Source organism: Triticum aestivum, chromosome 5B (assembly GCF_018294505.1).
Source record: "Triticum aestivum cultivar Chinese Spring chromosome 5B, IWGSC CS RefSeq v2.1, whole genome shotgun sequence".
Taxonomy (NCBI): Eukaryota; Viridiplantae; Streptophyta; class Magnoliopsida; order Poales; family Poaceae; genus Triticum; species Triticum aestivum.
The window spans coordinates 640,530,028-640,554,881 of record NC_057807.1 but is presented as its reverse complement, the minus strand read 5'-3'; the positions used below and the strand labels follow the sequence as shown (position 1 = coordinate 640,554,881).

At 46.0% G+C, this 24,854-nt stretch overlaps 2 protein-coding genes and 1 long non-coding RNA gene across 6 annotated transcripts; 1 reads left to right on the top strand and 2 right to left on the bottom strand.

The window, feature by feature from the left end:
• The first annotated feature begins 10,869 nt into the window (after positions 1–10,869).
• On the top strand, positions 10,870–12,345 carry LOC123113842 (uncharacterized). Its single transcript, XR_006456238.1, has 4 exons — positions 10,870–10,999; positions 11,085–11,309; positions 11,445–11,971; positions 12,061–12,345. It is a non-coding gene; the product is annotated as an uncharacterized lncRNA (long non-coding RNA).
• A 2,172-nt stretch (positions 12,346–14,517) lies between these two features.
• On the bottom strand, positions 14,518–20,107 carry LOC123113840 (guanylate-binding protein 4). Of its 2 annotated transcripts, XM_044535153.1 has the most exons (17): positions 19,399–20,107; positions 19,188–19,290; positions 18,969–19,038; positions 18,826–18,864; positions 18,629–18,746; positions 18,476–18,533; positions 18,317–18,381; positions 18,202–18,208; positions 18,057–18,117; positions 17,375–17,434; positions 17,214–17,233; positions 17,063–17,128; positions 16,760–16,927; positions 16,412–16,669; positions 16,086–16,298; positions 15,180–15,451; positions 14,518–15,075 (listed from the first exon to the last, which is right to left on the bottom strand). In XM_044535153.1, the coding sequence occupies exons 1-17, from the start codon at positions 19,500–19,502 to the stop codon at positions 14,931–14,933; spliced, it is 1,827 nt and encodes a 608-aa protein (XP_044391088.1). In that variant the 5' UTR covers positions 19,503–20,107; the 3' UTR covers positions 14,518–14,930. The 2 variants fall into 2 exon arrangements, with proteins under 2 accessions (XP_044391088.1, XP_044391089.1); XM_044535154.1 differs by lacking the exon at positions 19,399–20,107 and having other exon boundaries at positions 18,826–18,892; positions 19,188–19,250.
• Positions 20,108–20,232: 125 nt separating this feature from the next.
• Positions 20,233–22,990, bottom strand: LOC123113841 (uncharacterized). Of its 3 annotated transcripts, XR_006456237.1 has the most exons (3): positions 22,365–22,990; positions 21,646–21,833; positions 20,233–20,570 (listed from the first exon to the last, which is right to left on the bottom strand). XR_006456237.1 is itself a non-coding variant. In XM_044535155.1 (2 exons), exon 1 carries the CDS (start codon positions 22,744–22,746, stop codon positions 22,366–22,368), a length of 381 nt encoding a protein of 126 aa, XP_044391090.1. In that variant the 5' UTR covers positions 22,747–22,989; the 3' UTR covers positions 20,233–20,570; position 22,365. The 3 variants fall into 3 exon arrangements, 2 of the variants coding, with proteins under 2 accessions (XP_044391090.1, XP_044391091.1); XM_044535155.1 differs by lacking the exon at positions 21,646–21,833 and having other exon boundaries at positions 22,365–22,989; XM_044535156.1 differs by lacking the exons at positions 20,233–20,570; positions 21,646–21,833 and adding an exon at positions 21,866–22,245.
• Between the last annotated feature and the right edge of the window lie 1,864 nt (positions 22,991–24,854).

Below are 24,854 nucleotides of genomic sequence, written 5' to 3'. Positions count from 1 at the left end.
ACATCGCTGGGGATGTCTTTTCGCATCAGTCTCTCTCAATCAGAGGCGCGTCAGTCACTAACACCAACAGCAGCGATTAACAAATTAAATCCTTCACATAAACAACACCTGGTGGTAGTAAAACACTGCACGCGGTAATTATAGTGTTACCGCTGCTGCCTGTGCCGGGGTTGGTGATTTAGTCTGGTCTGGTCTGTTGGTTGGCGCGTTGCGGGAGCAGCAGTAACAACACATGGTCAATGCGCGCAGCACTGCTACTCCTCATGATTTTTTTTAGCATCAGTAAAGATACAAACGCTCATATACGCGCATACACTCACCCCTATGAACGCACTCACGCACATCCTATCCCTATGAGCATCTCTGAAAGACTGAACCGGCATATCATCTTGAGATTTACGAAGCCACCGTAGGTGTCTCGTCGTCAACGAAAACGTCTCCTCTCACTGAAAACGCATCGCCGGAAATCCTGAAATAATGATTCAGTAGTAGTAAAACGGGATGATTGGTCTCCCCACGACCGGATCTTTACGGTCTTGGTAATAGGGTGAAAATAGCACGCTAAACAGAACACTAGTACAAGATTCATTTACGTGCAGTACGTGTGGTCCGCCTCTGTATTGGGTGAGGGCCGGATGCCTCAGGGCTCAGGCCCACATGGCAGGAAGGCCGGTGGAAACACAATCAGCTTGGAATGGCGCAAAGCACTGCAGCAAGCAGTAAAATGAAAGGGTTTTCACTCTACGGCTGACTGCTTATACAAGTACAACTATGCTTACTTTGGCCTGATAAGCACAAGATAGGAGCTGATAAACCAATTTCTTTTTTTAGAAAAAGCCACTTGCTACCTGTCCACGAAATTTCGATATATACTATGCGCAGTGGCACTGTGAGTGGCATGGCGTGTGCTTGAGGCGCAAGCTGCTGCAGCCTGGAGCATTGAGCTTAAGTAAAACAAAAGGCAAGGCAAAATGGCCAACAGAGGGAATCAATCTGTGTAGAAAGCCGTCGATGTGCTTTAGCCCCTGGCTGGCTTTTCTCCTCATGCCACAAGCGCCCGAAAGACGCCTTTCTTTCCTACGCACTTTGGTGCCTCTATTATTGTTTTCTCGATCGGCCATGAACAACGTGGTTACTACCAAAAAGCCTAGCTAGTGATGCTCCGCTAGGTACAGCAAATGGCCATACTTACTTCCCTACCATAATAAGAGCCGAATCATTGCATTGCATGCCCTAGCTCACTCACTCGATGATGAAGGATGGGGCAAAATGGAGATCAGCCGTGCAGCAAGATGAATTGGACAGGATGGAATGGATGTGCATATGAACGAGTAAATTGCAAGAAACCACCACTTTGAAGGCTAGGTTTGCAGAAAACACTATTATACATTTTTTTGGCAGAAAACATCATGTGGTGTTTTCTGCCAAAAAAATGTATAGTAATGTTTTCTGCAAACCTAGCCTTCAAAGTGGTGGTTTCTTGCAATTTACTCGCATATGAACGGACTTGTATGCATTTTTTAGCGTCAGGGAGAGCACGTTCGGCATATAGTACGTTGGTCAGCTTGGCGTGTGGTGAGATGCTGGCTGGCAGTTTGCTTGCAGAGTTGCAGTGGTGATTGCGCTGCGACCCCAGGTAAGAACAGAAGAGGGGTCAGTCAGTCAGTCATGGGGGGCAATGCAATTAAATTCAAACGCCGTTATATAATGTCACGTGGTGTGCCTCCCTATACTAGCGAGCAATGCTGGCGTGGCTGTAGACAGCAGGCTTGTCCCAACGTGCACGTGCCGATGCATGAAGCAGCAGCTGAAGCAGTGAACGCACAACATTGTATACTCTTCTCCGGTCTTCATGCATACCACATTGAAGCCTACGGTCAAGATCGAGCGAACGAACTCCCTGGAGGCAGGCAGGCAGGGCTGCAGCGCGCCAATTAATTAGGTCAGCATGCATGGCATCATAAACTAGGAACAGGAATATTAATCTGGCAAAGATAGATACTCCTAGAAGGAAAGAAAGAACGAAAGATGCCGACGCACAAGGCGCACGGCCATGCCCTTTGCACTGCTGCTGTTTGATTGATTGGGATTGGGATGGTGGTAACCAGCCCGACTTCGGCTGGCCTGACAGGGATGCCTCGCATGGAGATCGCTCTCAACCTCCCTCATCTAATCCTCGCACTCGCGGGGTCGTCCTCGGTGTGTTTATTCTGATAATGAAGTACGGCGTCGTCCTGATCATTCTCTTGCCACCGGCCATTCTTCAATAATAAACAAAGGACATGCCAACACAACATGCATTGGTCCACGGTCTGCTACTCTAACTCTAAAATCTACAAGTACGGTTTGCCTAAGAGCATCTACAACCAGGCCTAATACCTGCCCCAAGCTCCCGGATACGAAAAACCGCGGAAAACACCCGGGCTGACTGACAGTCTCCATGTCCGGCCCATATCTAATGCCGGATATGGGAACGCCTTAGACGTGTCTGCCACGTAGCACTGACCGCAAGGGCCCACTCAGTCACATGCAGAGACCGTCGTTCCGATGGGCACCTCCGATTCTCGGTGCGGAAGCATTTATGGCGCCACTTCGGCGTGCCGTCCCAGGGAGCAAGTCCAGCTATTTAAGCCGGATAGCGGCAGCCCAACCCGGGCCCGTCCCCATTTCTTCCCTTTCCCTCCCACTTGTCGTAGCCACTAGCCATGGCGCGGCAGAGGACCACCACCTACACCATGTTGACGGCGGAACGCCGACTGCACCTCGAGGAGGAGATCTAGGCAAGGTCGGCCACTCGTGTCGCTGCCGGCCTGCCTTCAGATTCGCCGGAGCTGAAGCGGGACGGGGAGGAGGAAGGGAGCCGGATGAGGAGGTCGCTACCATGGAGGAGGAGGATGCAATCATGGAAAAGGAGGAGCCGGAGCTGGCAGAGGAGGGCTCGTTCGAGGAGGAGCCAAAGGTGGAAGCGGCGATAGATCCGGTGCCTGTGGGCTTTGAGCCTTTGACATGGCCAACACCATGGCAGAGTTCAAGGTGGCCAAGGCGGAAGAGTTCAAGTCGGAGCACAAGGTGGAGGCAAACCGCCGCATCCTCCGTCCGCGGAAGGCGGAGATCGACAAGCCCGTTGTCGAGCTCGAGGACGAGCCGGACATGCGCCTGGTTGCCAATGACCACGAGGCCGACAACTTCGATACCAGCTTCGTCGACATCTCTGACGACGAGGACGAGTAGTTTAGTAGTTGATAGTAGTAGTTTACGTAGATCATGTCGTTGCATGAGTTTGTATGGAACAATGGTAATCGAAAATACCTGCTATGATTGTTCGTGAAGAAACTTAAGGTTATGCCCAGTCAGTGCCCGCGGGCGAGTCCGACGCGTCCGTTGACGTATGGAGGCTTGGATATGTCAACTGTGATTGTAGATGCTCTAAAGCACGTATGTTTCCCCGTCAGCAGCATCCAGGGCCAGGGACTACACGGGCAAACATATACATGAGCTGTAGTACACACTAAGGGCCTCTTTGATTCGTAGGATTTTGAAAATATAGGAATAGAAAAAGTATAGAGTTGGAGTGGCATGCCCACTTGAATCCTATAAGATTAACAATGAGTGTTTGATGTCACAGAAAAAACAAAAAAATTATAAAAAGAGGTTGGAGTGGATGTTAGATATCCTATGAAATGTAGTGCAAAAGATTTCATAGGAAAAATCCCTATGGGATCCAATCCTATGAATCAAAGGACCAACATAGAAAAAAAATCTTAGGAGTTTCAATCCTCCAGAAATCCTATAAAATTCCTTCGAATCAAAGGAGCCCTAAAAGGTCATCTAGTTTGACAGTAGTATGGCTTTCTTGTGGGTGTGGTTGAGAAGCCGGCCGAAGGAGACGTCTCACCAAAATGACAGCCCGTGCCTAATTGCACCCTCCTATGCACTATGCACAGGAACATTTCGTGGTCCTTTGACCGTGCCTAATTGTACCCTCCTATGCACTATGCACAGGAACATTTCGTGGTCCGTTCAATCACAGCGTGTCCTATGCATGCATCCATGTTAACTGGACCACCTATCCTGCTGCCACGTACTACTACTGCAGCCAGCAAGCAATGTACTCCGTATGCAACAATCTACCGTACGTACGAGTACCCCTACAAGCTACAAAGCTGTGCGTACTCGATATACAGGCCTGGACTTTGTCCACCTCTTCATCTCGAATGCACTGCACCTTTTAAGTCGCAAACTTTGAAAATTATGGTCTCTCAAAATTGAACTGAATAGGTTCCAATTTCCATGAAAGTCGATGCACGAGTCTAATGCACTGATGCAAAATTTTACTGAAACTGCCATGCAGAATGCTCTACCTGAAGAACAGAGAGAGATCAGGCTGATACTACTAGTCCCTCTCAAGGGTTCAAACAGGTACACTGTAGCTCAAATGGAAACCAGATTTCCAACGAACCATAAATTATAAAAGACCAAACGAGACAGGAAGACACATAGCCTATGCGTGACAGAGTACACTCCTGCCTATATGGATGGATCGCTTGCCCGTGAAGCGATTAGATTTGCCTAGGCTAGGAGGAGGCTACTAGGAGCCAAGCCCTTTTTATCAGTGCCCCCTCTAGGCCCCAAACGGGGATGAATGGCTCTTGTCCACAGGTGGCCGATGTTCAGCAGACACGCGCAATGATGCAACTGCCATGGCTAAAAAGCTTGTGTTGCCATGGTACTCCCTTCTTTCCGGTTTTAGGACTCAAATATGAAATCCCATCAACTAAGGCATATGATAAGTCGAGGAATGTATCTCGAATTTTACAAAAATATTTAAATTAAACTGATGCATTAATTGCAGTGTGTGCATGCTTAGCCACTAGATGAGTAGGAACGTTACATGCATTGGCGTTTTTTTTAATTATTGCATGCAAACATTTAATGTGTCTTCAAATCTTAAAATGAGATGGAGGTGGGCCCTTTAAATTTAGAAAACGAAAAAAATTGAGATAAGACCTATAAACCAGAAATAAGCGAGTAAGGTAAACTAGTGTAGTACTGCTCCATGGGACGGACCACGCGTGTCCAGGGTCCAGGAGGCGAGCCGATCATGTGCCGATGTTGTACCGAAAAAGGGTTTCCCCCCGCTTTGTATTACAAAGCAACAACATCGATACAACCCACGATAGGTGCTGGGGCGGAAGCAGCACAGGCACGCCCAAAAGAAAAAAAAAGAGAAAACACAAAAGGAAAAAAAATGCCGACAACGGCGGATCAACAAAAACGAAGATGACTCGCCACCGCTGCGCCCGCCGGAGAGTTCCACCACGCTCCTAGCACCACGAAACGCCGCATACCAAGTAACACCTTCAAGAAGGAACGCGACGACAACGACGCTGCTACCGGACATGGCCTAGGGTTTCCCCCGGTACGCGAAGGGCCGTGGGAGGAAGGGGGATATCCGACGCCCTTCAGGAAGGCACGGCGACGCCCACGGGCGTCACCGCGTCGGTGCCGAACAAGCCGACAAGGATTTCTCCCAACCTCCTACCAACCACGACCCCAGACGATCCATCGCGCTCCACCATACTTGCCGTCCACCAATATGCGCCACCACGGGCACGCAGTCACCATCGCCGTCTCACCGTGACAAGCGAAGCGAGACCGGCGGGATCGAGAGGAACCAGCCGAAAACGAGGAGCAGCAGGGTCAGCGGCCACGTGGGAGGGGACAACCTCCACCACCCTCGGCGGTGACCGACCGGACGTAGCTCAGGAGCAAACCAGGCACCCCTGCCCGGCCGAGCCCGAAGCGGGCTCGTGAAGCTCCCGTCGCTGCGCTGCAGTACACGCGCCACCGTCTCCGCCACCCCCAGCCCAAGCCACACCTCCGTCCGCCGGAGATGACGCCGGAAAGCACACGCCAGGCCCACCCAGACCCAGATGGGGCCCAAAAGGGCCCAGATCTGGGCCGGAAGGGCGCCGCCGCCAGCCACCGCGCCGCCCCGCAGCCAAGCAGCCACGCCACCGCCACCATGCCACCCGGAGCTGCGCCGCCTGCGAAGACGAGCCGCCACCGGATCCGAAGCCGACCTGGGTGCACCGCCGCCGGCGCCAACGCCCGAGCTACAGCGCCGCGCGGGGAGGAAGAGAACAGGGCCGCCGCCGCCGGCATCACGCGAGCCAGGCCCGGTGGCCTACGCCGGCGGCGGCGGGAGGGGAAAGGAGGAGGGGGGGGGCGCTGGGAGGGGCAGGGAAGGGGAGCCCCCGGCCGCCTCGCTCGGGGAGGCGACGCGGGGGGTACGGGGAGGAGGGGAGGGGGAGGAGGAGCCGGGGCGCGCCCGCCGGCGGCCGGGGGCGGCGGGAGCGGGGGAGGGCGGCGGCGGCGGAGGGAAACCCTAGCGGGAGCCGCTCGTCTGGGACTTGGTTAAGCTGAGCCCTACGTTCGCGAAACGTACCGCAGGGTTCCACTTCCACGCACTCACAATGAGTGATGGGCACTCTTTTTACCCTGATCCATTTGTTCAGTTCACTGAACATTCCGAAAGCTACGTTTCAACCGTAGGATAGGACAGCGCATCATTTGTTTGGAAAATGAAAGAGAATGACGCCCTCTCTAGCTTCTTGATGCTGTAAAAACAGGATAAATGCATGCATGCATGCACCATCATGGGTTGTGGATAATGCATGGACGGAAAGGCCGTATTTGGACACTACTCCGTCTCCGTGGATCATGCATGGTACGTATACACACACATGTAGAGCAACGCAAGCAGCATAAACATAACAAAGCTACGTCGTACGCATACGTACCATGACAATAGAGATGGGTACAAGTAGAGCTGAAAAGGAAAAATGGAACATTTAAAATTTAGGCGGGCATGAAAACTGCTCGTACCAGAACAGATGCACAGACAGAAATGACATGCAGTGGCACACGATGAGGTCACCCCATCTCTCTCTGTCTAACTGAGCTGCACGGCTGCCGGGCTGCACCACCACCTACCCACCCCATACTTATGCCCTGGCCGTACCAGGGGTAACATAATTCCTTGACCACACAGCATGTCATTAACGGATAACTGAAAAATTGAGAGACTAGACCACAAATGATGGCCAGCAAAATACCATGTGGAATCATCACATAATTAGTGCTTCTGAACTCAAACCCACTATCCAGATACCCTGCTGAAGAAAGCAAGCATGATAAAAGTTCAGTTGTGTGCCCACAGATAAGATAATCTCCTTGTCTTTACAAATACACATCGAGTTCCTCAAGCGAAAAGGGTCCACAGTTTTTACAGCACCGCATGTTGCATACTACCTTTAATCAGTAACTGGGGCGCAGGAGTCTCGGCATGTTGCATACTGCATTTCAACTGTGGGATATATAGGTGCAAAAAGGGTTAAATGCAGGATGAATGGGTTATGGAGGATAATGGGTAGGCAGAAAGGCTGTCTTTGGCCACCTTCCTGTTGGATCATACTGCTCCATGGATCATGCCATCATGGTAGGTAAGGTACACGCACACATTATTGTGGAACACTAGCAGAAACAGAAACACAACAAATACGAAGGAGCTACATCATATAGATGAATACAATTGTACTAACTCTGTATCAAAATATAAAACGTTTTTGTAGGCTAAACCAGCCTACAAAAAGGTCTTATATTTCGATACGGAGGGAGTACCTTTTAAGAATCTGGAATCTGGAGTACATTCAGTTTCGTGCCTCTTGAGGGCTGCAAGCCAAGAGAAAGCTGGGATATATATACTACGTACTCCCTTCGTTCGGAATTAATTGTCTGAGAAATGAATGTATCTAGAACTAAAATACATCTAGATACATCCATTTTCGCGACAAGTAATTCCGAACGGAGGGAGTAGGTAGAGCTGAAAAGGGGAAATGAAACAGTAAAAATAACTAACTGGCTGTGAAAATTACTGGCAGTAGAAAGGGATGAAATTTGTTGGCCGTATCAGATGAGAAGAGAGCACAGGAATGACAATGCGGTGGCACATCTGCACTGCACATGATAAGATCCCCTGCGTCCATGCCCATGTCGATCTCGCTGCACCACCAGTCCACCACCACCACCAAGCCCATACTTATTATTCCGTGGCCATACCAGGGATAACAGATATCCATAACAGCAAAGAAATTGTAGGTAATGATTTGATGGCCAAAAAATGCAGTGTGGTTTCCAGGTTAGGATCAATGATACTAATGGTCCCCAGTTCTCTGGGGGAAGGGATTAAAGCAGGGTGACCCTCACTCACCCCTCCTTTTTAACCTGGTAGCTGATGTGTTTTCAAAAATGCTTCAAAAAGCTACAAGTATTGGTTTAATTCGTGGGCTTCTGCCTCGGGCCTTTCCGGGTGGTGTGGTCAGCCCGCAATATGCTGATGACACCATCTTATTTTAGAGACTTCGTTGGATTATGCTAAAAATTTGAAGTGGATTCTTTCATGCTTTGAACATTTGTCAGGGTTGAAAATTAATTTTCATAAAAGTGATTTACATTCTATTAATATCTCTGAACAACTGTCTAATGAATTTGCCCAAGTTTTTTGCTGCCAGATGGGGGATTTCCCTTTCAAATATTTAGGTGTACCCCTTCACTTTAAAAAGTTGAGGAGGGAGGACCTTCAACCCATTATTGATAGGATTATTAAGAACATCTCGGGCTGGTTGGGGAGATTTCTATCTTACAGAGGGAAATTGATTTTGCTTACCACATGCATTGCTAGTATTCCTGCTTATCTGATGTCTATTGTGAAATTTCCCAAATGGGCAATTGATATGATTACTTCTCAAATGTCTCATTTTTTTTGGGGCAACATGGGGGATTCTCATAAATACCACCTTGCTAATTGGGGGCTGATCTCTAGGGAAAAAGAGTTTGGTGGCTTGGGGGTACCCAATCTTAGAGAATTTAACATGGCTCTCTTGGCATCGTGGGGAAAAAGATTTTATGACGAAAGGGACAGTGATTGGAAGAAAGTGCTGAAGTATAAATATAATACCACTTGTCCTAATTTTTTTAATACTAGGGTGGTTTTTGGTTCTCCATTTATGAAGAGTTTATCTTGGGCCCTTGCAGCTGCTAAGAACTTCTATAGACGGGTTCCTGGGGATGGGAATAGCATTGCCTTCTGGCATGACATCTGGGCAGGAGATTGCTCTTTGAAAACTGCATTTTGGGATCTTTACAGTATTTGCCAACAACAGGAGGCTACCCTGGCCCAGGTCTGGGTGGATGGTGAGCTTCGGTTAACATTTAGGAGATGTGTCACTGAGAATACATTAGTTAGATGGGAGGAGCTCAATGAGATTGTTAAGACTATTTGCTTGTCCGACTCGCCAGATCAACCTCTCTGGATGTTAGATTCTTCTAACAAGTACTCTGTCAAATCCTTTTACAAGCTACTCAATTTTGGAGGGATTCCTTCTATCATTAAAGATGACATATGGAAGATCAAAGTACCTCCAAATATACATGTCTTTCTCTGGCTGATTTATTATAATAAGAGTCTTACCAGAGATAATTTAGCTAAGCGTAGGCATGTTGAGGACATATCATGTGTCTTTTGCTGTGAGCCTGAATCTATCCAGCATCTGTTTTTTGATTGCGTTGTTGCTGAATATGTCTGGAGCTTAATTGCCGATATCTTTGCGATAAATGTTCCTAACTCTTTTGATCAATTAGCTTCCTTCTGGAAGAGAAGGAAACATTGTGAAGCCTTGAATATTGTTTCTGCTGCTGCCTTGTGGAGCTTATGGCGTCTTCGGAATGATTTTGTTTTCCAGGGGCGAAGATGGCGAAGTATGAGGTGTGTCCTGGACCTATTTGGGGCGACGATCAAGAAGTGGAAAGTGCTGTGTTCCGAGGCTCAGGGTGCGCTACTTCTCCGATGCTTAAGGCTTTTGGACCACCGAAGAGGGGAGTTGCTTAGGATTGCATGGAGATCTTAGTGCTCTTTCTCAGTTTGGAGCTGTAGTCGCTGTTACTTGTGTTGAACTATCCTTGAGCTTGTAATAGGGCTAAACCCTCTCTATCTGCGGCAGCTACTCTCTGTCGTCGAGCGCTGTTTAACAGTCCGTGACTGGTTGTTTTGCCTTGGCTTTTTATAAAAGTTGGGGTGGGGGGAAACCCCTTTTTCGTCAAAAAAAAATGCAGTGTGGAATCATCACATAATTAGTGCTTCTGGCCCAAATCCACCAACCCTCATTCCTTGCTGAGTGAAGCATGATAAAAGTTGTCTGTTCTCACAAAATATACATCCAATTCCTGAAGAAAAGGCAGCAGAGTTTCACAGGCACGTCACCTGTTCAGTTCTCTCACCAACACCGACGGCGACGGGATCATGGAAAGCACCGCATGTTACGAACACCTTTAATCAGGGCACAGGAGTCGGCATGGCATTATAGTGCGCAGCTGTAATCCATCACTGGTTCACAGAGCAAAAGGTTTCCAGTATAGCTGATAGCAACCACAGATTAGGTATGTTCACTTACTGAGGGAGTATTTCCTTCCTGTACACTATCAGAGCATGTCTTAGAACTCCTAAATAAATACCAGTGTACTCTCAGAGAAAGAATGATATGCTGCCAATTACTCCCTCCGTAAAGAAATATAAAAGCGTTCAGAGAGAACGGCGATTTGGCGGACGAGCTCGCCTGCTCCTGTTATGAGGACGAATGAAACGAGGTCTCGTGGAAGCTAGCAATTATGACGGGTGGAAATACAGGTTTGCATTGACGCAGAAAAGACAGGCATACCGTAGTAGGACTGCATGATGTACTGGTGGTACAGGTCCTACCGAACGAGGTGTGCAGTCCACGAATCACGGTGTCAGTCCGACAAGCGGTAGGCCCATTTAATACGACATCTCACAGGTTGGCTGGTTCTGTTTCGTTTCTGTATCCCCCTTCCTCTGATGCTTATCGAACAATGGCGGCCTTGGCGACGGCCGACGGATGGTGGGACTGGATCCGGTCGACAGGTATGGTTTGCGACCATCCCTATTAGATTCGAATATTGAGCATCTGCCCTATCCTTAGAAGGGTCGCCCCAATCCCGGTGAACAGGTTCGCTGTCCCAACCATGTACGGCGGTGTGTTCTGAGTGGTAACCCAGCCGACACTAGATCTGGTTGAAGCGGACGACAAGTGCAGAATGGGAGGAGCCGTGGATGTGTTCGCGCCTCTCCAACTGAATCTGAACACGCTGTGCGATATGAGCAGCTTATCGCCGCCGGACTCTGAACAGTCCACGAGCAAGGACGACCCGCAAGCTCCTGGTTGGACATGGAGGTGATTTCATTGTTCTGCACTTCCGTTGAATTCATTCAGTAAATATGAAATATTTTCTTGATTTTGAAGTATTGCAGTCAGGAATTCATGCTCTCTGATAAGACACCCATATTTTGTGATTGTGCTTAACTGCAGACAAAAGCTATGTGATGCAGGGTGCTTGTTGGACAGGCTCCTGCGCCATGTTCGGGTAGAGTTTGTGCCCTTGAGAAGACAATCAGGGGGTTAGCTGAGAAGAAGACTGACACTGTTGTTGGAAGTTCGTTTGACTCATTATTAGGCGAGGTGACTACTAGAATTTGTACTCCTGGGTATGTTGGATGTTAATTGGTACGGTGAGAGCAAGAGCAAGGTTAACTTTGAAAAGACAAAGTGCATACAGGGGATAGTATGTGGGTGCTCGTTATGGCCTAACTTCGTTCGGTTAAACATTGTGTTCGCTCACTAGCTGGAAAAAAAAGTTGTGCTAAAACTTTTTATCAAAAAAAAGTTGTGCTAAACTGGTTTATAATTACTGGGTAAGCCAAAAAGGACCAACACAAGATCATGCCAGCGATGATTCGTCTACTCAGCTCGGAGGACAACAACTGATACATAAGCGAGCACAGGGCCAAGCCATCGCAGTTCAAGGACGACAAGTTAAAGTTATGTGTGTTTGCTCGGTGAGTGTCATGTTCGCCTTCTCGACATCATTCCTGGTAGGCCGACATAGTCGGTGTGTTTCATGATGACTCCTTTATATTTTTGGCAGGGAAGCCGAAGAAGTTGAACACTCGATCTTGCGATGTGAGTGCCTGGCAGTGATAAGGCTACTGATTTACAATGCGAGTTACTAGTTGTCCGTGCAATTTGTACAATTTGATTTTCTCTTGTAAGCTAGGATTTTCCTAAACCTGTATACATTTTACGTAAACATGTGTTAGCGGGAAAATAAACCAATCAGTGGCAATCGGTGTCGCGAGTGTATTGCGACAAATGACGATTGTCGTCGAGGTCTGTTGTGTTCTCTGAATCAAACTTTCTATTTGTTCCCTGATGATACTGACTGGTCCTGTGCGCCAGCCGCCCTGAGGCCACCTTCTATGTGTGGGGCAGCGGGGAACTGTGGTGTTTGAATTTCAAATGCGCTGGGAGGGGAGCACGGTGCAACTAGTACTAACACTCCGCCGTGGGTCAGAGACTGGATCCATTAAGGCCTCTTTATGTGATGTTAATGGGGTGTCGACAACATATCATTCTGCCTCTGTGTGATGCAGTTGAATCTCTTAAAGGTGATACTTATTTAGATTGTTCTGTTTCAAGAATTAATTGACTGAAGCAGCCAAGGTGATGTTGTTCCGGCAACCTTGCTTTGTTCTTTCACTCACTGTGTGCAATCCTTAATTGAATAGCTCCACATGATAAGTATGGTTTGATTCTCAGTTTGCTTTATGCCTCTTCTTTTTTAGGGAGTTATATGCCTTCTTAAAACTGTAGTATTTGTGTGAATTCAGTCCTTGAATCAGTACTTACAATATTTGTTGTCTATAGATGAGGTACTCAAGGTGATATAAGATTCTCCCTGTGACCTAAGTTCAATCAGATGTTTCTTATTTATTCTTTGAACAATAATCTTGAGCTGAAACTATTAACAGGTTCAACAAAATATCAGAATATCCTAGCTGAGTAGTTCATGCTACTGTTACAACTGTTGTTCCTGCTAGCTAGAACGTGTTCTAGCTTAACAGTTGCACTGGACTAATCTTTTGGCGGGCTTGTGAGAAGTAGTTGCATTTCAGATCCTCCTTGTATCCATTGAAAATCGATGAAAAAGAAGAGATTAAGAAAAAACACCGCTCATATATACATTATTTTGTTCATATGGCGTTCTTCTGTGCTAAAAAAAGGTACCTTTTTTTGTCATTTGTCACTGCTCAAAAGAAAGACAGTAAATAAGATCTAACTTTTTGTTCCTGCTTTTCCTTTTCTACATTCTCCCTAATTTATTTTACCCTCTACTTATAATATATAGGCTATGTCGCCACATGTGTGTTTCTTGTAATGGCTTAGATTATCTTGAAATTTGTAACTTCAAAGGGTTCCCTGACATAGCTTTATCATATTCCACATTGCTACTCCAGACAGAACACATGTGAATTTTGCTTGAAAGGTTTTGAGTTTTGACTGATGGGCATGCTGGTCCAATGGCAAAACCAGCCAGCCAGTATAGAACACTTCTAGTCAAAGCACAGTGATCTATTTGTATAGATTATTTTTCTAATTAGATGTTGTGTGTGCCATTATTCTACATAGTAATGTTTTCAATGAAATCAATATCATTATGCAGATTACATTTTTGTTTGGAGGAAACACTCTTCTTATCTTCCTTCCTCTAATTTCCTACTAGTTGTGAAAAAATCTCTACTAGTTTGCTCATGTTTAAGGGCATGCAACGCTACAAGATTCAGAGTACAAACATTTGATATTTTTTTCAGGTATGATCAGTTTCACAGTTTAAAAAAGACATTCGAGGTCATTGCAGATCATGGGAGATGCTGGATTTATTCTTAGCATATTATAGCTGTATTAAGATGATCTAATAATTTTACTGCATCTGTATTAAGTTATGTCTCGGATTGCCTTTGCTAAATTGCTATTGGCATGCTTTAGCTATTTGGAGTAAGGTTGTGTGATGAAGTCTTGCCTGCTCATACTGGACTTAACAAAATCTTGTCAAATCAGTACATCAAGTTTTTAATCATATATACTTCATGTACGGCAAGGAGTAATAATAAGCAGAACCATAGCATCAACTCCTTGGTGCACGACTCGACAGGCTTCAGTTCGGTCGGAGCGGCTGTGGCCGGTTGCAGACGGTACTGGATGGCACGTGATAACGGCCCCTTCCTGTGCGGTGGGTACTGGATGTGGGCTGGCGGCGTCCGTCATTCTGACCAAACGGCACGGCCGTGCGCTCTGGGGCCAACACGGTTCTTTCCTGGCGCCTAATTACTGTCCCAGGCCTCCATACAACCATGTGCTGGGATCCCGATACGAACGAGCGCACAGAGATAAAGTGAGCAGGCGAGCTCGTCCTCTCCAATGAATATTCGAGCGTTCAGATCACTACTTTATAGTGATCTAAACGCTTTTGTATTTCTTTACAGAGGAAGCAACGGCGAGACCTTGTTAGAATTTGAACATGTGAAGGCAGACATTTCAATTCAAATCTGGAACTGCACTTCGACTTTCAAGCACATATACATGTCACATTTCATCACCAATATATATATAGTTGGTGATGAGTTCCACTTACATATACATACAATGCAATAATATATATACACTGACAATGTCAACCAGTTTTTATCTCTCAGATGTCCGTTTTGTAGCTCCCAGCCCATGAGCTCATTAACAATGATGGAGGATCCTCTTTGTAATCACTAATCAGTACACCCTGGCGATACCAAGGAATTCACAGGGTCAGCAGCATAACCCTTTTTGCGCCTTCATCCACCCCGGTTGAAAGAATCCGAGATCTCCGCCTTCCGATTTTATCATCAAGAGAATAGTGTCAACCACTCTGTCTGAAGTCGCAACCATCTATCAATCCATATCCATATCTCTCAAATGTGGAAGGTGTTAATCCGTCCTCGGCCGACCGGAGCTGCTTCTGAAAGACCCATTGTACAGGGGTAACACCGATCGACCGATCCTTCCCCTCGCGCCGATGCAGTGCCAATAAACAGCTAAGAACGACAGCATGACAACAATTGGGATCGCCCATCTGCTCATCAAACAACAATGTTGTGAGAGTGATATATCAGTCAGTCAGGCAGAGATCTGTGCATGTGTTGTGGACTTTGTCACCAAGGAAGAAAGCTAGCTAACCTGTCAAGATCAAGAACAGGGCTGTACACAATGGCCTCCCACGAAGAGACGATGGCGTGCCACACGGGGTTGTAGTAGAGCGATTCCGATGACCAGAACAACCTCGTGTACGTCTCCAGGAAGATGAACATCACCCATGCAGCAGCTTCAAGTAGAAGAAGCTTTACGATGAATCGCCCGATCACCACCATGGTTAGGGAGAAGACCACCAGCCAGTTGAAGAGTTTGTTGTTATACTCCCTGATGAACAGAGCACGGGACCTTGCGAGCATCTGTTGGAGCATGCGATGCAGCATGGGAATAAGAGTCAGCTAATAGACGACACCACGAGAGATCATATGTATATAGGCTTCGGTAAGAAATGTTCAAAGAGTACAGTTTTCAGGCCTTAAAATACAGCATCTTCCAAAAAGTGTGCTACTTTGGCATTTCACAGAACAGGAGGGCGATATTTTTGCCATACCATTAGTGCCTAGATGATTAGTCTTTGATTACCGGCCTTAAGAGTCAGATAATATACACCACGAGAGTTTCCAGGCCTTAAAATGCAGCATCTTCCAAAAAGTGTACTTTGGCATTTCACAGATGATCAGTGTCTAGATGATTAGCCTTTTCCAATTTTTATCCATATAAATCAGAAAAGGTGCTTAAAGCTAGTTCGACATCATTACCTACTTCAATGAATGTTTTACTTTATTAGAAAGAAAACAGCGAATAAATATATAGAAGTAGCAGAATAAAGTAAGACGTGATTAGTCATCATCAACTAAATTAGAACGCCATACGAATATAAAGTGAAAGGATGATTTCTTCTGGTTTTCATTTATGAGAAAAAATAGTATGATTTGCAGTTTAGTGGACGATTTCTCTCCTCGTGGAAGGTATCTTGCGTTGAAAGAAACAGACCTTTGACATTCGATGCTCATAGCTACCCTTGGCAGGCCCCACACACTCCATTTCGAAACTTTGATTGCAGCGGAGAAATCCTGCATTGAATTTTGCCATGGAAGGAAGTTTCAAGGCTTGAAGGTGATCCATCTTTTCTTCACATTCTGAGAACTTTGCTTCACACAGCTTTGATGACTGGTACTCATTGGCTAATCCATAGCTTCTGAACACCTAAAAAGAATATTCAGTTAACTGAAATAATAGATTTTGCCATCTCTTTAATTAACTAAAAAATGGGGCGTATATAATTTGAAGTGCATAAAGTTAAGTGCTGCAAACAGAACCTTTTTTATTTCTTCATCAAGATTGAGGAAGGACTGAGCAGCATAATGTTTACCAAAATGTTGCTTGTCAAAAAGCTTTCTAGCTTCATCTTCTGCCAACCCATGAGCCAGCTGAAGTTTATCAACTGATACTGGAAGGACCACTATTTCCATTCTTTCAGTATACACCTTCAAGCAACGTTCAAGAATGCCCTTATTGAAAACCTCAACAAGCGACCCTGTCGATGGAATTTCGCCTTTATTCAAAGCTTCAAGTATCTAAACAAAATCATACAATGTCAGATAATATTTTTCAAGAAAATATTAAGATTAAAGATACGTAACAAAAAGAACACCAACGAGCTTTACCTGCCCTAAGAAGGATACGAACTCCTTCCCATTTAAAGTTCTACCCTGCACAATTTTAGGTTTTATCATGGATGCAACTAATTTCTTCAGTTCATCCCTCCTTTGTACATACAACGGTTCAAGTTCCTGGTCCTTCAGATCACATAGCTTCGTTCTTTGGAGATGAGGCTGGAAAACAATAATTTCATCATCTCAACTTCCCGATCAGGTGTAGAGACAAAAGAGAATTTAGCAAAGAATCATTAGAATGAACCTAGATTGAGTTATAGGTAGGACAACCATAATTGTCTTGTTGTAACACACCTGGGGCAAGCTAAAAGCAGTACTGTTATCACCCATAATTGCCAACGAGTCTCTGATTTGGTTGACCTAATATAACATGAAAACCATTTTTTTTGTTAACAAACTCGCATATCATATTTTCCCACCTAGATATAGCTTGAAATAGTTGTACCTCGTCAATATATTTGTCTCCTGTAATAAGACATTAAAAGAAGGTTAATTCAACTGCTCAAAAGATATTTCGAGATCCAACAGCTGCAAACAGAGGTACCTCAATAGCAAAAGAATTTCAAACTAATAAAGTACGTAGTCAGCAATATAACTTGAACTAACCATTGATGTTGGGCACCCGTTGGAGAGCTTCATCAACCATCTGTTGTACAGATTTTCCTTCTGTTTTATGAAAATTAATAGTTAAAAAAACGAAAAAAAGAAAGTTCGACCGAACAGTGAATTATCCTCAGAACAAAACAACATCCACAAACGATGAACTGCAAATACCAGACACGACTAAACAGTGACTGGTGTGAAAAAATGTACTCCCTCCGTCCCAAAATTCTTGTCTTAGATTTGTCTAGATACGGATGTACCTAATACTAAAACGTGACTTGATACATCCGTATTTAGACAAATCTAAGACAAGAATTTTGGGACGGAGGGAGTATATATTTAGTGCTGCAAGTCTAAAACCCATGGCAACTACTTTCAGATAAAAAGACGAGATAGAAACATGTTAGAACCATTCAGGCAATACGGTGTGGTCTACTGGTCCGCAGAAGGGACTACGGTATGTAAACTCTTTTGCACAGAAGAGAAAAGAAATAGAAACTTTGGGATTTTGTTGCATTTATCTATCTACAACAGGGAAAGTCAATCATATGCCGAAGTGAAGCCTTCAATTCAGAAATGGTCAAATCTTCAGAAAGATTTCAACAGTTCATGGATCTAACATATAAAGGCCAAAATTAATGCCCTGTGATACAGAATGACATGATCAATACACAAACAACCTTACCAAGGAAATCCCTCTGTATCAGCCACAGAAGTTTTGCTGGCTCAAAAGCAACATCTTGGCCCTGCAGAAACAGGAGACACGAATTACATATAGTGTTCAATTAATTTTCATAACTCTGAGAGTCAAATTAATGAAGTATTATTACCTTCACTCTTGTTTTGCAAAAGCCATATAGAAAAATCGAAACTTGTTAGAACACACTAGGAAGATGCACTTGTTATTAAAACAAAAAGATCTAATAGAAATGGCAGCAACCAAACCTTCCGTAGAATTCTTCAGCAAGTTCAACAGCGAATGAGAGTCTGGATATATCAGCTTCACGAATCTATCAAGTATGTAAAACTGACGGCTATCAAATTGCTAAATTAATTAACAGCTAGTATAAAATATGAGTAGGCATGAGGGCGTTAGAAACACACCGTCTCAGGGAGATTGTAGACAAGAAGAGAACTCAGGACAGCTGCCAGAGCAAATATCCTAATATGAAAACAAAACGACGTATTTTACATTAGAGCCAAAAATTTATAATGCATAATTACTGCAGAGCCTATTTGTAGGCAACAACAACAAACCTATCATCATACACATTGGATTTTCCAATGCTCTCAAATCCTTCAGTGTCCAGGTAAAGGACAGACACCTTGGAGCCATCAACATCGACGTCAACGGGAGTACCCCAAATCCATATACCTTCGAATGTTGATATCTCAGATCAGCGTATGTGTGCGACATTGGCAAGAACATTAAACTGGTGGCATATATATCTTACCTTTGGTTTTGGTTTCTCGCATGTGTCCAACTCCAAAACCTGCACAGCATATTTATCATTCTCCGTCCTGGTCAAAACAACCACTTATCTGAAGCAATCGTCGTGTAATATGATAAGGAGACACAGACAGAAGCTTGGCGTACCTTTGTTGCATGACAAGGAGAGAAGCTGGTTGAGAAGGAAAGATTTTCCAGATCGATATGGACCAATGACCTGATTTGACAAGCAGACACATAGAAAGAAGTCAGTGTGTGCAGAGACAGCTGCATCGTCGTGTCATTAATTGGGAAAGTGAAAAAGAAATCAACTCCGAGGAAGCACAGTTGATTCAGATTAGCAATTTGGTACTGTAAGTTACGTACAGAAACAACAGCTATTGGGGTGTTGATCCTTTGGATTGCCTCCAGGCCTTGCTTCGAAAGACGGAGCTTAGTGTGGCCATAATCCGGCTCCACGATCGGAAACCTGCATGTATAACTAGCATGGATAAAAACTCTGATATATACTGTAGCTACAATGATCCTTGTTGTACAGTAGCGTCTCTTTTCGGAAATTTTGTACTATACTACTTACGCGCGCTCTAGCTCGCCCGCATCGGATTCCCCTACCGCCGCGGCAAGCATCGCCACCATCGCGGCCGCCGCGCATATCGCCAGGGCACACCTCGGCCACCCCATCTCCGCCGCACAACCCGTTCACCTTCTGGCCGCACGCCACCTTCAGCTCCCACGAACGAACACGAACCCGAACCCCGGCCGAGCACCTCCGAGCAAATAGCTGGCTGGCTTACGGCGGCTTCTCCCCTGGCAAGGAGGGGCACCTCACAAGGGAGGGATCCGGCGACAGGCGGGCAATGGAGGAGAGGGGCGAGGAGTCGGGGTGATATAGCCGTAAGGATTTGGGTTTGGGATCGCACGCGGTGGGGGGTTTCCCCTGCGGTTGTCACCTGCTCGTGGTTTGCTTCCAGGCGGGAGGGAAAGCAAAGGAGACGTCCAGGCGACGCCACACTGGCTGGGCATCCCCCGGAAGATTTGTAAGAATTTTGCTGCTACAGAATACAAAGGATTTGGGCCTCATGCCCCGGGCCTGGGCCCTAGATCCGCCACTGGCGGTATGTGTCCATTTTGGTTTACGACAACTCTGTTAGATACTCCCTCCGTCTCATAATATAAGAACAATTTTCAAGCTGACTGATTCCCAGAGCAATAGGTTTCCAATATAGCTGAGAGCAACCACAGATTAGTTATGTGTACTTACTGAGGGAGTATTTCCTTCCCTGTACTATTAAAGGATGTCTTATAAGTTATAACTCCTAAATACCAGTGTGCTTTCAGAGAACCAAGGTGTGCTGTGACTCATCAAGTAGCAACAGCGAGACCTTGTTATTTGCACATATGAAGGCAGACATTTCAAATGAAATCTGGAACTGCATTTCCACTTTCGAGTACACAGCCACACAGGTGACATTTCATCACCACTACTTGGTGATGAGATTCACTTATACATGCAACACAATAATATAATATACACACCGACAATCTCAACCAGTTTTCATCCCTCGGATGTCTGTTTCGTGGCTCCCCCAGCCCATGAGCTTATTAACAATGATGATCCACAAATTGTTAGGTCCTGAAAACTAAGAGACAAGAAGGCCTGATGGTTTTGCGTGAGGTATCGCAGGAAAGCGTAGTGTCTTTGAAACTGAAGACCAAAGTTCTCTCTTGCAGAGCCTATTCCTAAGCAACCTGAAACAGACAGCAGGATGAGGATATGCAGAAGTTCAACATTTTCCAGTACAGAAATTCTTATTCTAAGAAATGCAATGCAAACTTTTGGCATCAAGCATACATGCCTCATTGCCAGGGTGAAAGAAGATTTTCAAAGGCAAGTGGCAGAGGAATATGGACATACCGAAATCGTGACTTTTACTTTTAATAATGTACTTGCATATTTTTCAGTCACCAAGATTTTTTTTCAATAAAAAGGATGTAGCCTATTGGGCGTAAATAACTTTAAAGATGAACAAAATGCTGTACCAAAATATCCTCTTGACTCACACAAGTAACATATATGGAGAAACAAATTATGATCTATAAGACCAAAGCCCTTATATGTCACCATGATGGCACTATCTATCTTCTAAAAAATGGAGTACGAAACTACTCAGTCATTAGAGTGACATGATATCAACTGGTCAATTAAATAAACCTATCTTATGTTCTAGAAGCATCAAATAAATTCTGATTGCAGTTAAACCGTAAAAACATAAGTCAAACTTTCTTAAGTGGCCAAAGATTCATATTAAGCTTCCTTTGGATCCAGTAACTAAAGTCCAAGTGCCTAAAAGCTCCCATCAAAATAGAACATTTCCTTTTGGCTACATGGAACTCCAGAAACATGCTTTTTCTCTAAGACTAAGGTCTTACTTTTGGGAAGTCATGCAACAAAACTCAACGAGGGTCGTGAATCTAAAGGTTTTAGGGTGCTACATCATTCATCGAGGAGGGTGGGAGACAGCCAATTATGAAGATGTGTTTGAGAACTATTGTCCTCATAATCATTATCTCAAGCTGCAGGCAGAGTTTAGGAGTCAAAACCTCAAACCAGCATGTTGAATATCATTGTCAAGCTAGTCTTCAATTCCATCGGCGTTAATTTTCTGTTTACATCAGGAATTCAGAATGTGCAATGAAATGTCTTTTGACCGAGCTGCAGTTGGCCTTAATGCAACAATAGCAAGTCTTGGAACAACAATGCACAGCACGTGTTTTATGTAAGACTTCTCTCAAGAATCAATAGTCTCATCACTAAGTTCACGACCTTGGAAAATGAGTGCGTGTAGACTCCAGAGTCACCTTGTCCCTTCAGAATCCAAGGTTTGTTGGACACCAACTTGCAAATGCAACTCCTGGATGGGCAACTAAACTACTATGTTTGTTTTAATGGCGATAACTTGATCATGTAGACTGACAAAACCAGGCGTGCAACTCAGTGACGCGCTTTCAAATCTGAAATATGATCAAAGCAGAGTAAACAATGAAAATGCACAATAACACTGCAGCTCAACGATTTCGAATATCAGACAAACATCAGCAGAATTACAGGCATAGTGCTATATGATCCACTTCCTCAAGATATACTAGCGCCTTGCAACATCTAAAATTCAGCGGCTTATAAGCCATACTGTCAAATGACCACATGCCCAGAACTGATACATAGGATTGAGCTTTTTCTTTCTTTCGAGAAGGACACCAGATCTTACTTTTATGTCTAAAACATTACAAGGAACAGTTCTGATGCGGTTGAATTCCAGTGGGGGCCCAAAAGAAAATCCATCGGGTTTGGGTAGTAGTCAAACTGCCCATCCTGAATTTTGATGTTCATTGCTTATGGAGGTACAGATTATTCAGAATTCACACACTGCACAAACCATTTCGACACTAGCATCACAAGTTCACAACAAAGCTATTCGAAGCTAATTTACTATGCGATGAGAAATCAGGCATGAACTCAAAAGCAGTGAATGAGCAGCCGCGTACCTCAATCGACGTGAGGGCTGATGTCGTCCCCGTCCTCAATGCCGCCGTAGTCGCCGTCGCCGTCATCCTCGTCGGAAGATGAAGAGGAGGAGGAGGAGGAGGAGGAACGGGTGGGGGAGTACGGGGCGAGCAGAAGCTCGGGGGCCGGGAGCTGGAGCAGGCGGCGGCGGCGGCGAGGGGAGGCGAAGCGGAAGGGGGCGCTGGCGGCGAGGAGGGGGACGCAGAGGCAGGCGGCGAGGCGCGCGAGGAGGTGGAGCGGCCCGCAGAAGATGAGCGCGAGGACGCGGTCGGGCGGGAGCGTCTCCGGGTTGCACGCCACGCGCTGCCACGCCGCCGCCGACCCCCGCGCCACCGCCACCACCCACCCCGCCCGCACCGCCATTTTCCTTAAATCCCCGGCCTTCTGACCGGCACCCGAATCCCACCACGATCCGCCTCCCGGCGCCTGGGGAAAGTGGGGGGAGGCCGAGGCGCGCACGGCACGAGAGCCGCGCGCGTGCGGTGAAGCCGGCCCCGCGCCGTGATGCCGCCGCCGCCGGCGTGCTCGGATTTGCCGCTGCTGCGGTGGCAGGCGGTTCGGGTTGTTCGATCGGTCGCGGTTTGCCGGCCGGGCACGCGACGCGAGCCCGTCCGGATTTATAGCTAAGCTTTATCTACTCGGATGCGCACGTGGACTGCCGAGTCAGCTGACGGATGGAGCCCACACGCCAGTGGTGCCAGTGTATGGCTGAAATACCCACCTTTTCTTTAGAACATGAAATACCCACCTTTGTCAGGAATTCCCTTTTTTTTTGATAGGTAAACAACTTTATTTCTCAAACAATAGCGAGATCGTTTACAATTTGGTGAGAAATAAGATCGGGCACCACATCGTCCCACACACTAGAGGATCTAGAAGTAAGAGCATTTTTTGCTAAAGTATCAGCAACACCATTAGCCTCTCTATAGCAATGGATCACATCCACTTTGGAGAAATCAGCCCCCAAATGCTTGCACTCCATATACATCGGCACATCATGGCCTAAGTAACCCTCCTGGTTAATAATCTCCACCGCATTTGAGCTGTCCGATTCCAGAATAAGGGAGTTGCATCCAATATTTGCTGTCAAGATCAGGCCATTACGAATAGCCACCAATTCTGCCGAATCAACTGAGCTAACATGCGGTATAAATCAAGATGACGCTGCAATATATTCTCCTTTGCCATCTCGCGCTACTGCCCCGTGGCTCCCGACATATTCTCTGAGCAGAAAGCTGCATCAACATTTATCTTAGCCCTCCCACTTGTTGGTTTTTTCCACATGTGATCACTTTGCCGGGAAGGAATGTTTGGGGTTTCAGCCCGCACAAAGTTTGTGGCCAGAACCTTGATCGAGATAACAGTACGTTCCGGCGATCTGATCTCTTCTCCTTTTACATATTGCCTCCGCTGCCACCATATGTACCAGCTGCCGACCGCCATGAGCTCCGCCAAGGGAAGGTCGCCTACCTTTGCCTGGCGTCTCATGAGAACCTCCATTGTGATTGCACCTGATCGGTCTACCGCAACGACGCGCTCTACTTCCTCCTTTACCCCAAGCTGGGTCCATATATTCAGGGCCCTTTGGCATGTAAACAAGCAATGCTGGGAGTCCTCCATACCTATTACACATATCGGGCATTGTGCTGACGTTGGTATGTGCCTCCCAGCCAATATCCCTCGACACGGTAGGACGCCCCTGAGAACTTTCCAGACAAAGTGTTTTATTTTTCCAGGAACCCGCATCCTCCAAATATATTTCCAAATGTCATTTTCTCGATGACTTCCCTGCCCATCCGTCCTGTTCCACTGTTTTCCATATTGGTGAGCAAACTCAACATGGTATGCTGATCTAACTGAGAACGATCCTGATTTTGTGTGATGCCACACTATGAAGTCCTCCACCATCTCTACCCGAAGTGGGATTTGCAGAATTCTGTAGACATCTACTGGGTTGAAAACTGAATGCAACAACTCTTCATCCCACTTGCCTGAATACGGGTCTATCGATTCTTCTACTTTTCCCAAAATAGTGGCTCCTCTAGGGGTGATAACTTTCCTTGACTCGCTCGTTGGAATCCAAGGGTCATTCCAAATATTTATATGTGAGCCTTTGCCAACCTGCCAGATGCATCCTCTTTTAAAAGTTTGTATACCCATCACAATGCTTTGCCAAGTAAAAGAGGAACCTTTTTTTAGTCCCGCACTAAGAATATTACCGTCCGGATAATATTTTGCACTAAAGACCTGTGCACACAAAGATTCAGGGTTCTGGAGTAGTCGCCAACACTGTTTTGCGCTTACTGTTTTTGCAAACCGGCGCCTGCAGCGTACCGACCTCTGCCGCGACTGGGCCGGCCCATGTATGCTTTATTCTATTTAGAACAAAAAAGATAAAGCGGCAACAAGAGTTTGAACTCACAATCTCCTCCTCCTACACCAACACTGAAACCACTAGGCCAGTGACGCAC

Excerpts from the sequence above, each read along its gene's own strand:
- LOC123113840 (XM_044535153.1), bottom strand. The coding sequence starts at position 19,502 with ATGGGGTGGCCGAGGTGTGCCCTGGCGATATGCGCGGCGGCCGCGATG. Across the intron at positions 18,534-18,628 it reads TCCAATGTGTATGATGATAG|GATATTTGCTCTGGCAGCTG; the intron begins GTTTGTTGTTGT and ends TTTTCATATTAG. Across the intron at positions 15,452-16,085 it reads ATGAGCATCGAATGTCAAAG|ATGCTCGCAAGGTCCCGTGC; the intron begins GTCTGTTTCTTT and ends ATGCTCCAACAG.
- LOC123113841 (XM_044535156.1), bottom strand. The coding sequence starts at position 22,746 with ATGGCGGTGCGGGCGGGGTGGGTGGTGGCGGTGGCGCGGGGGTCGGCG.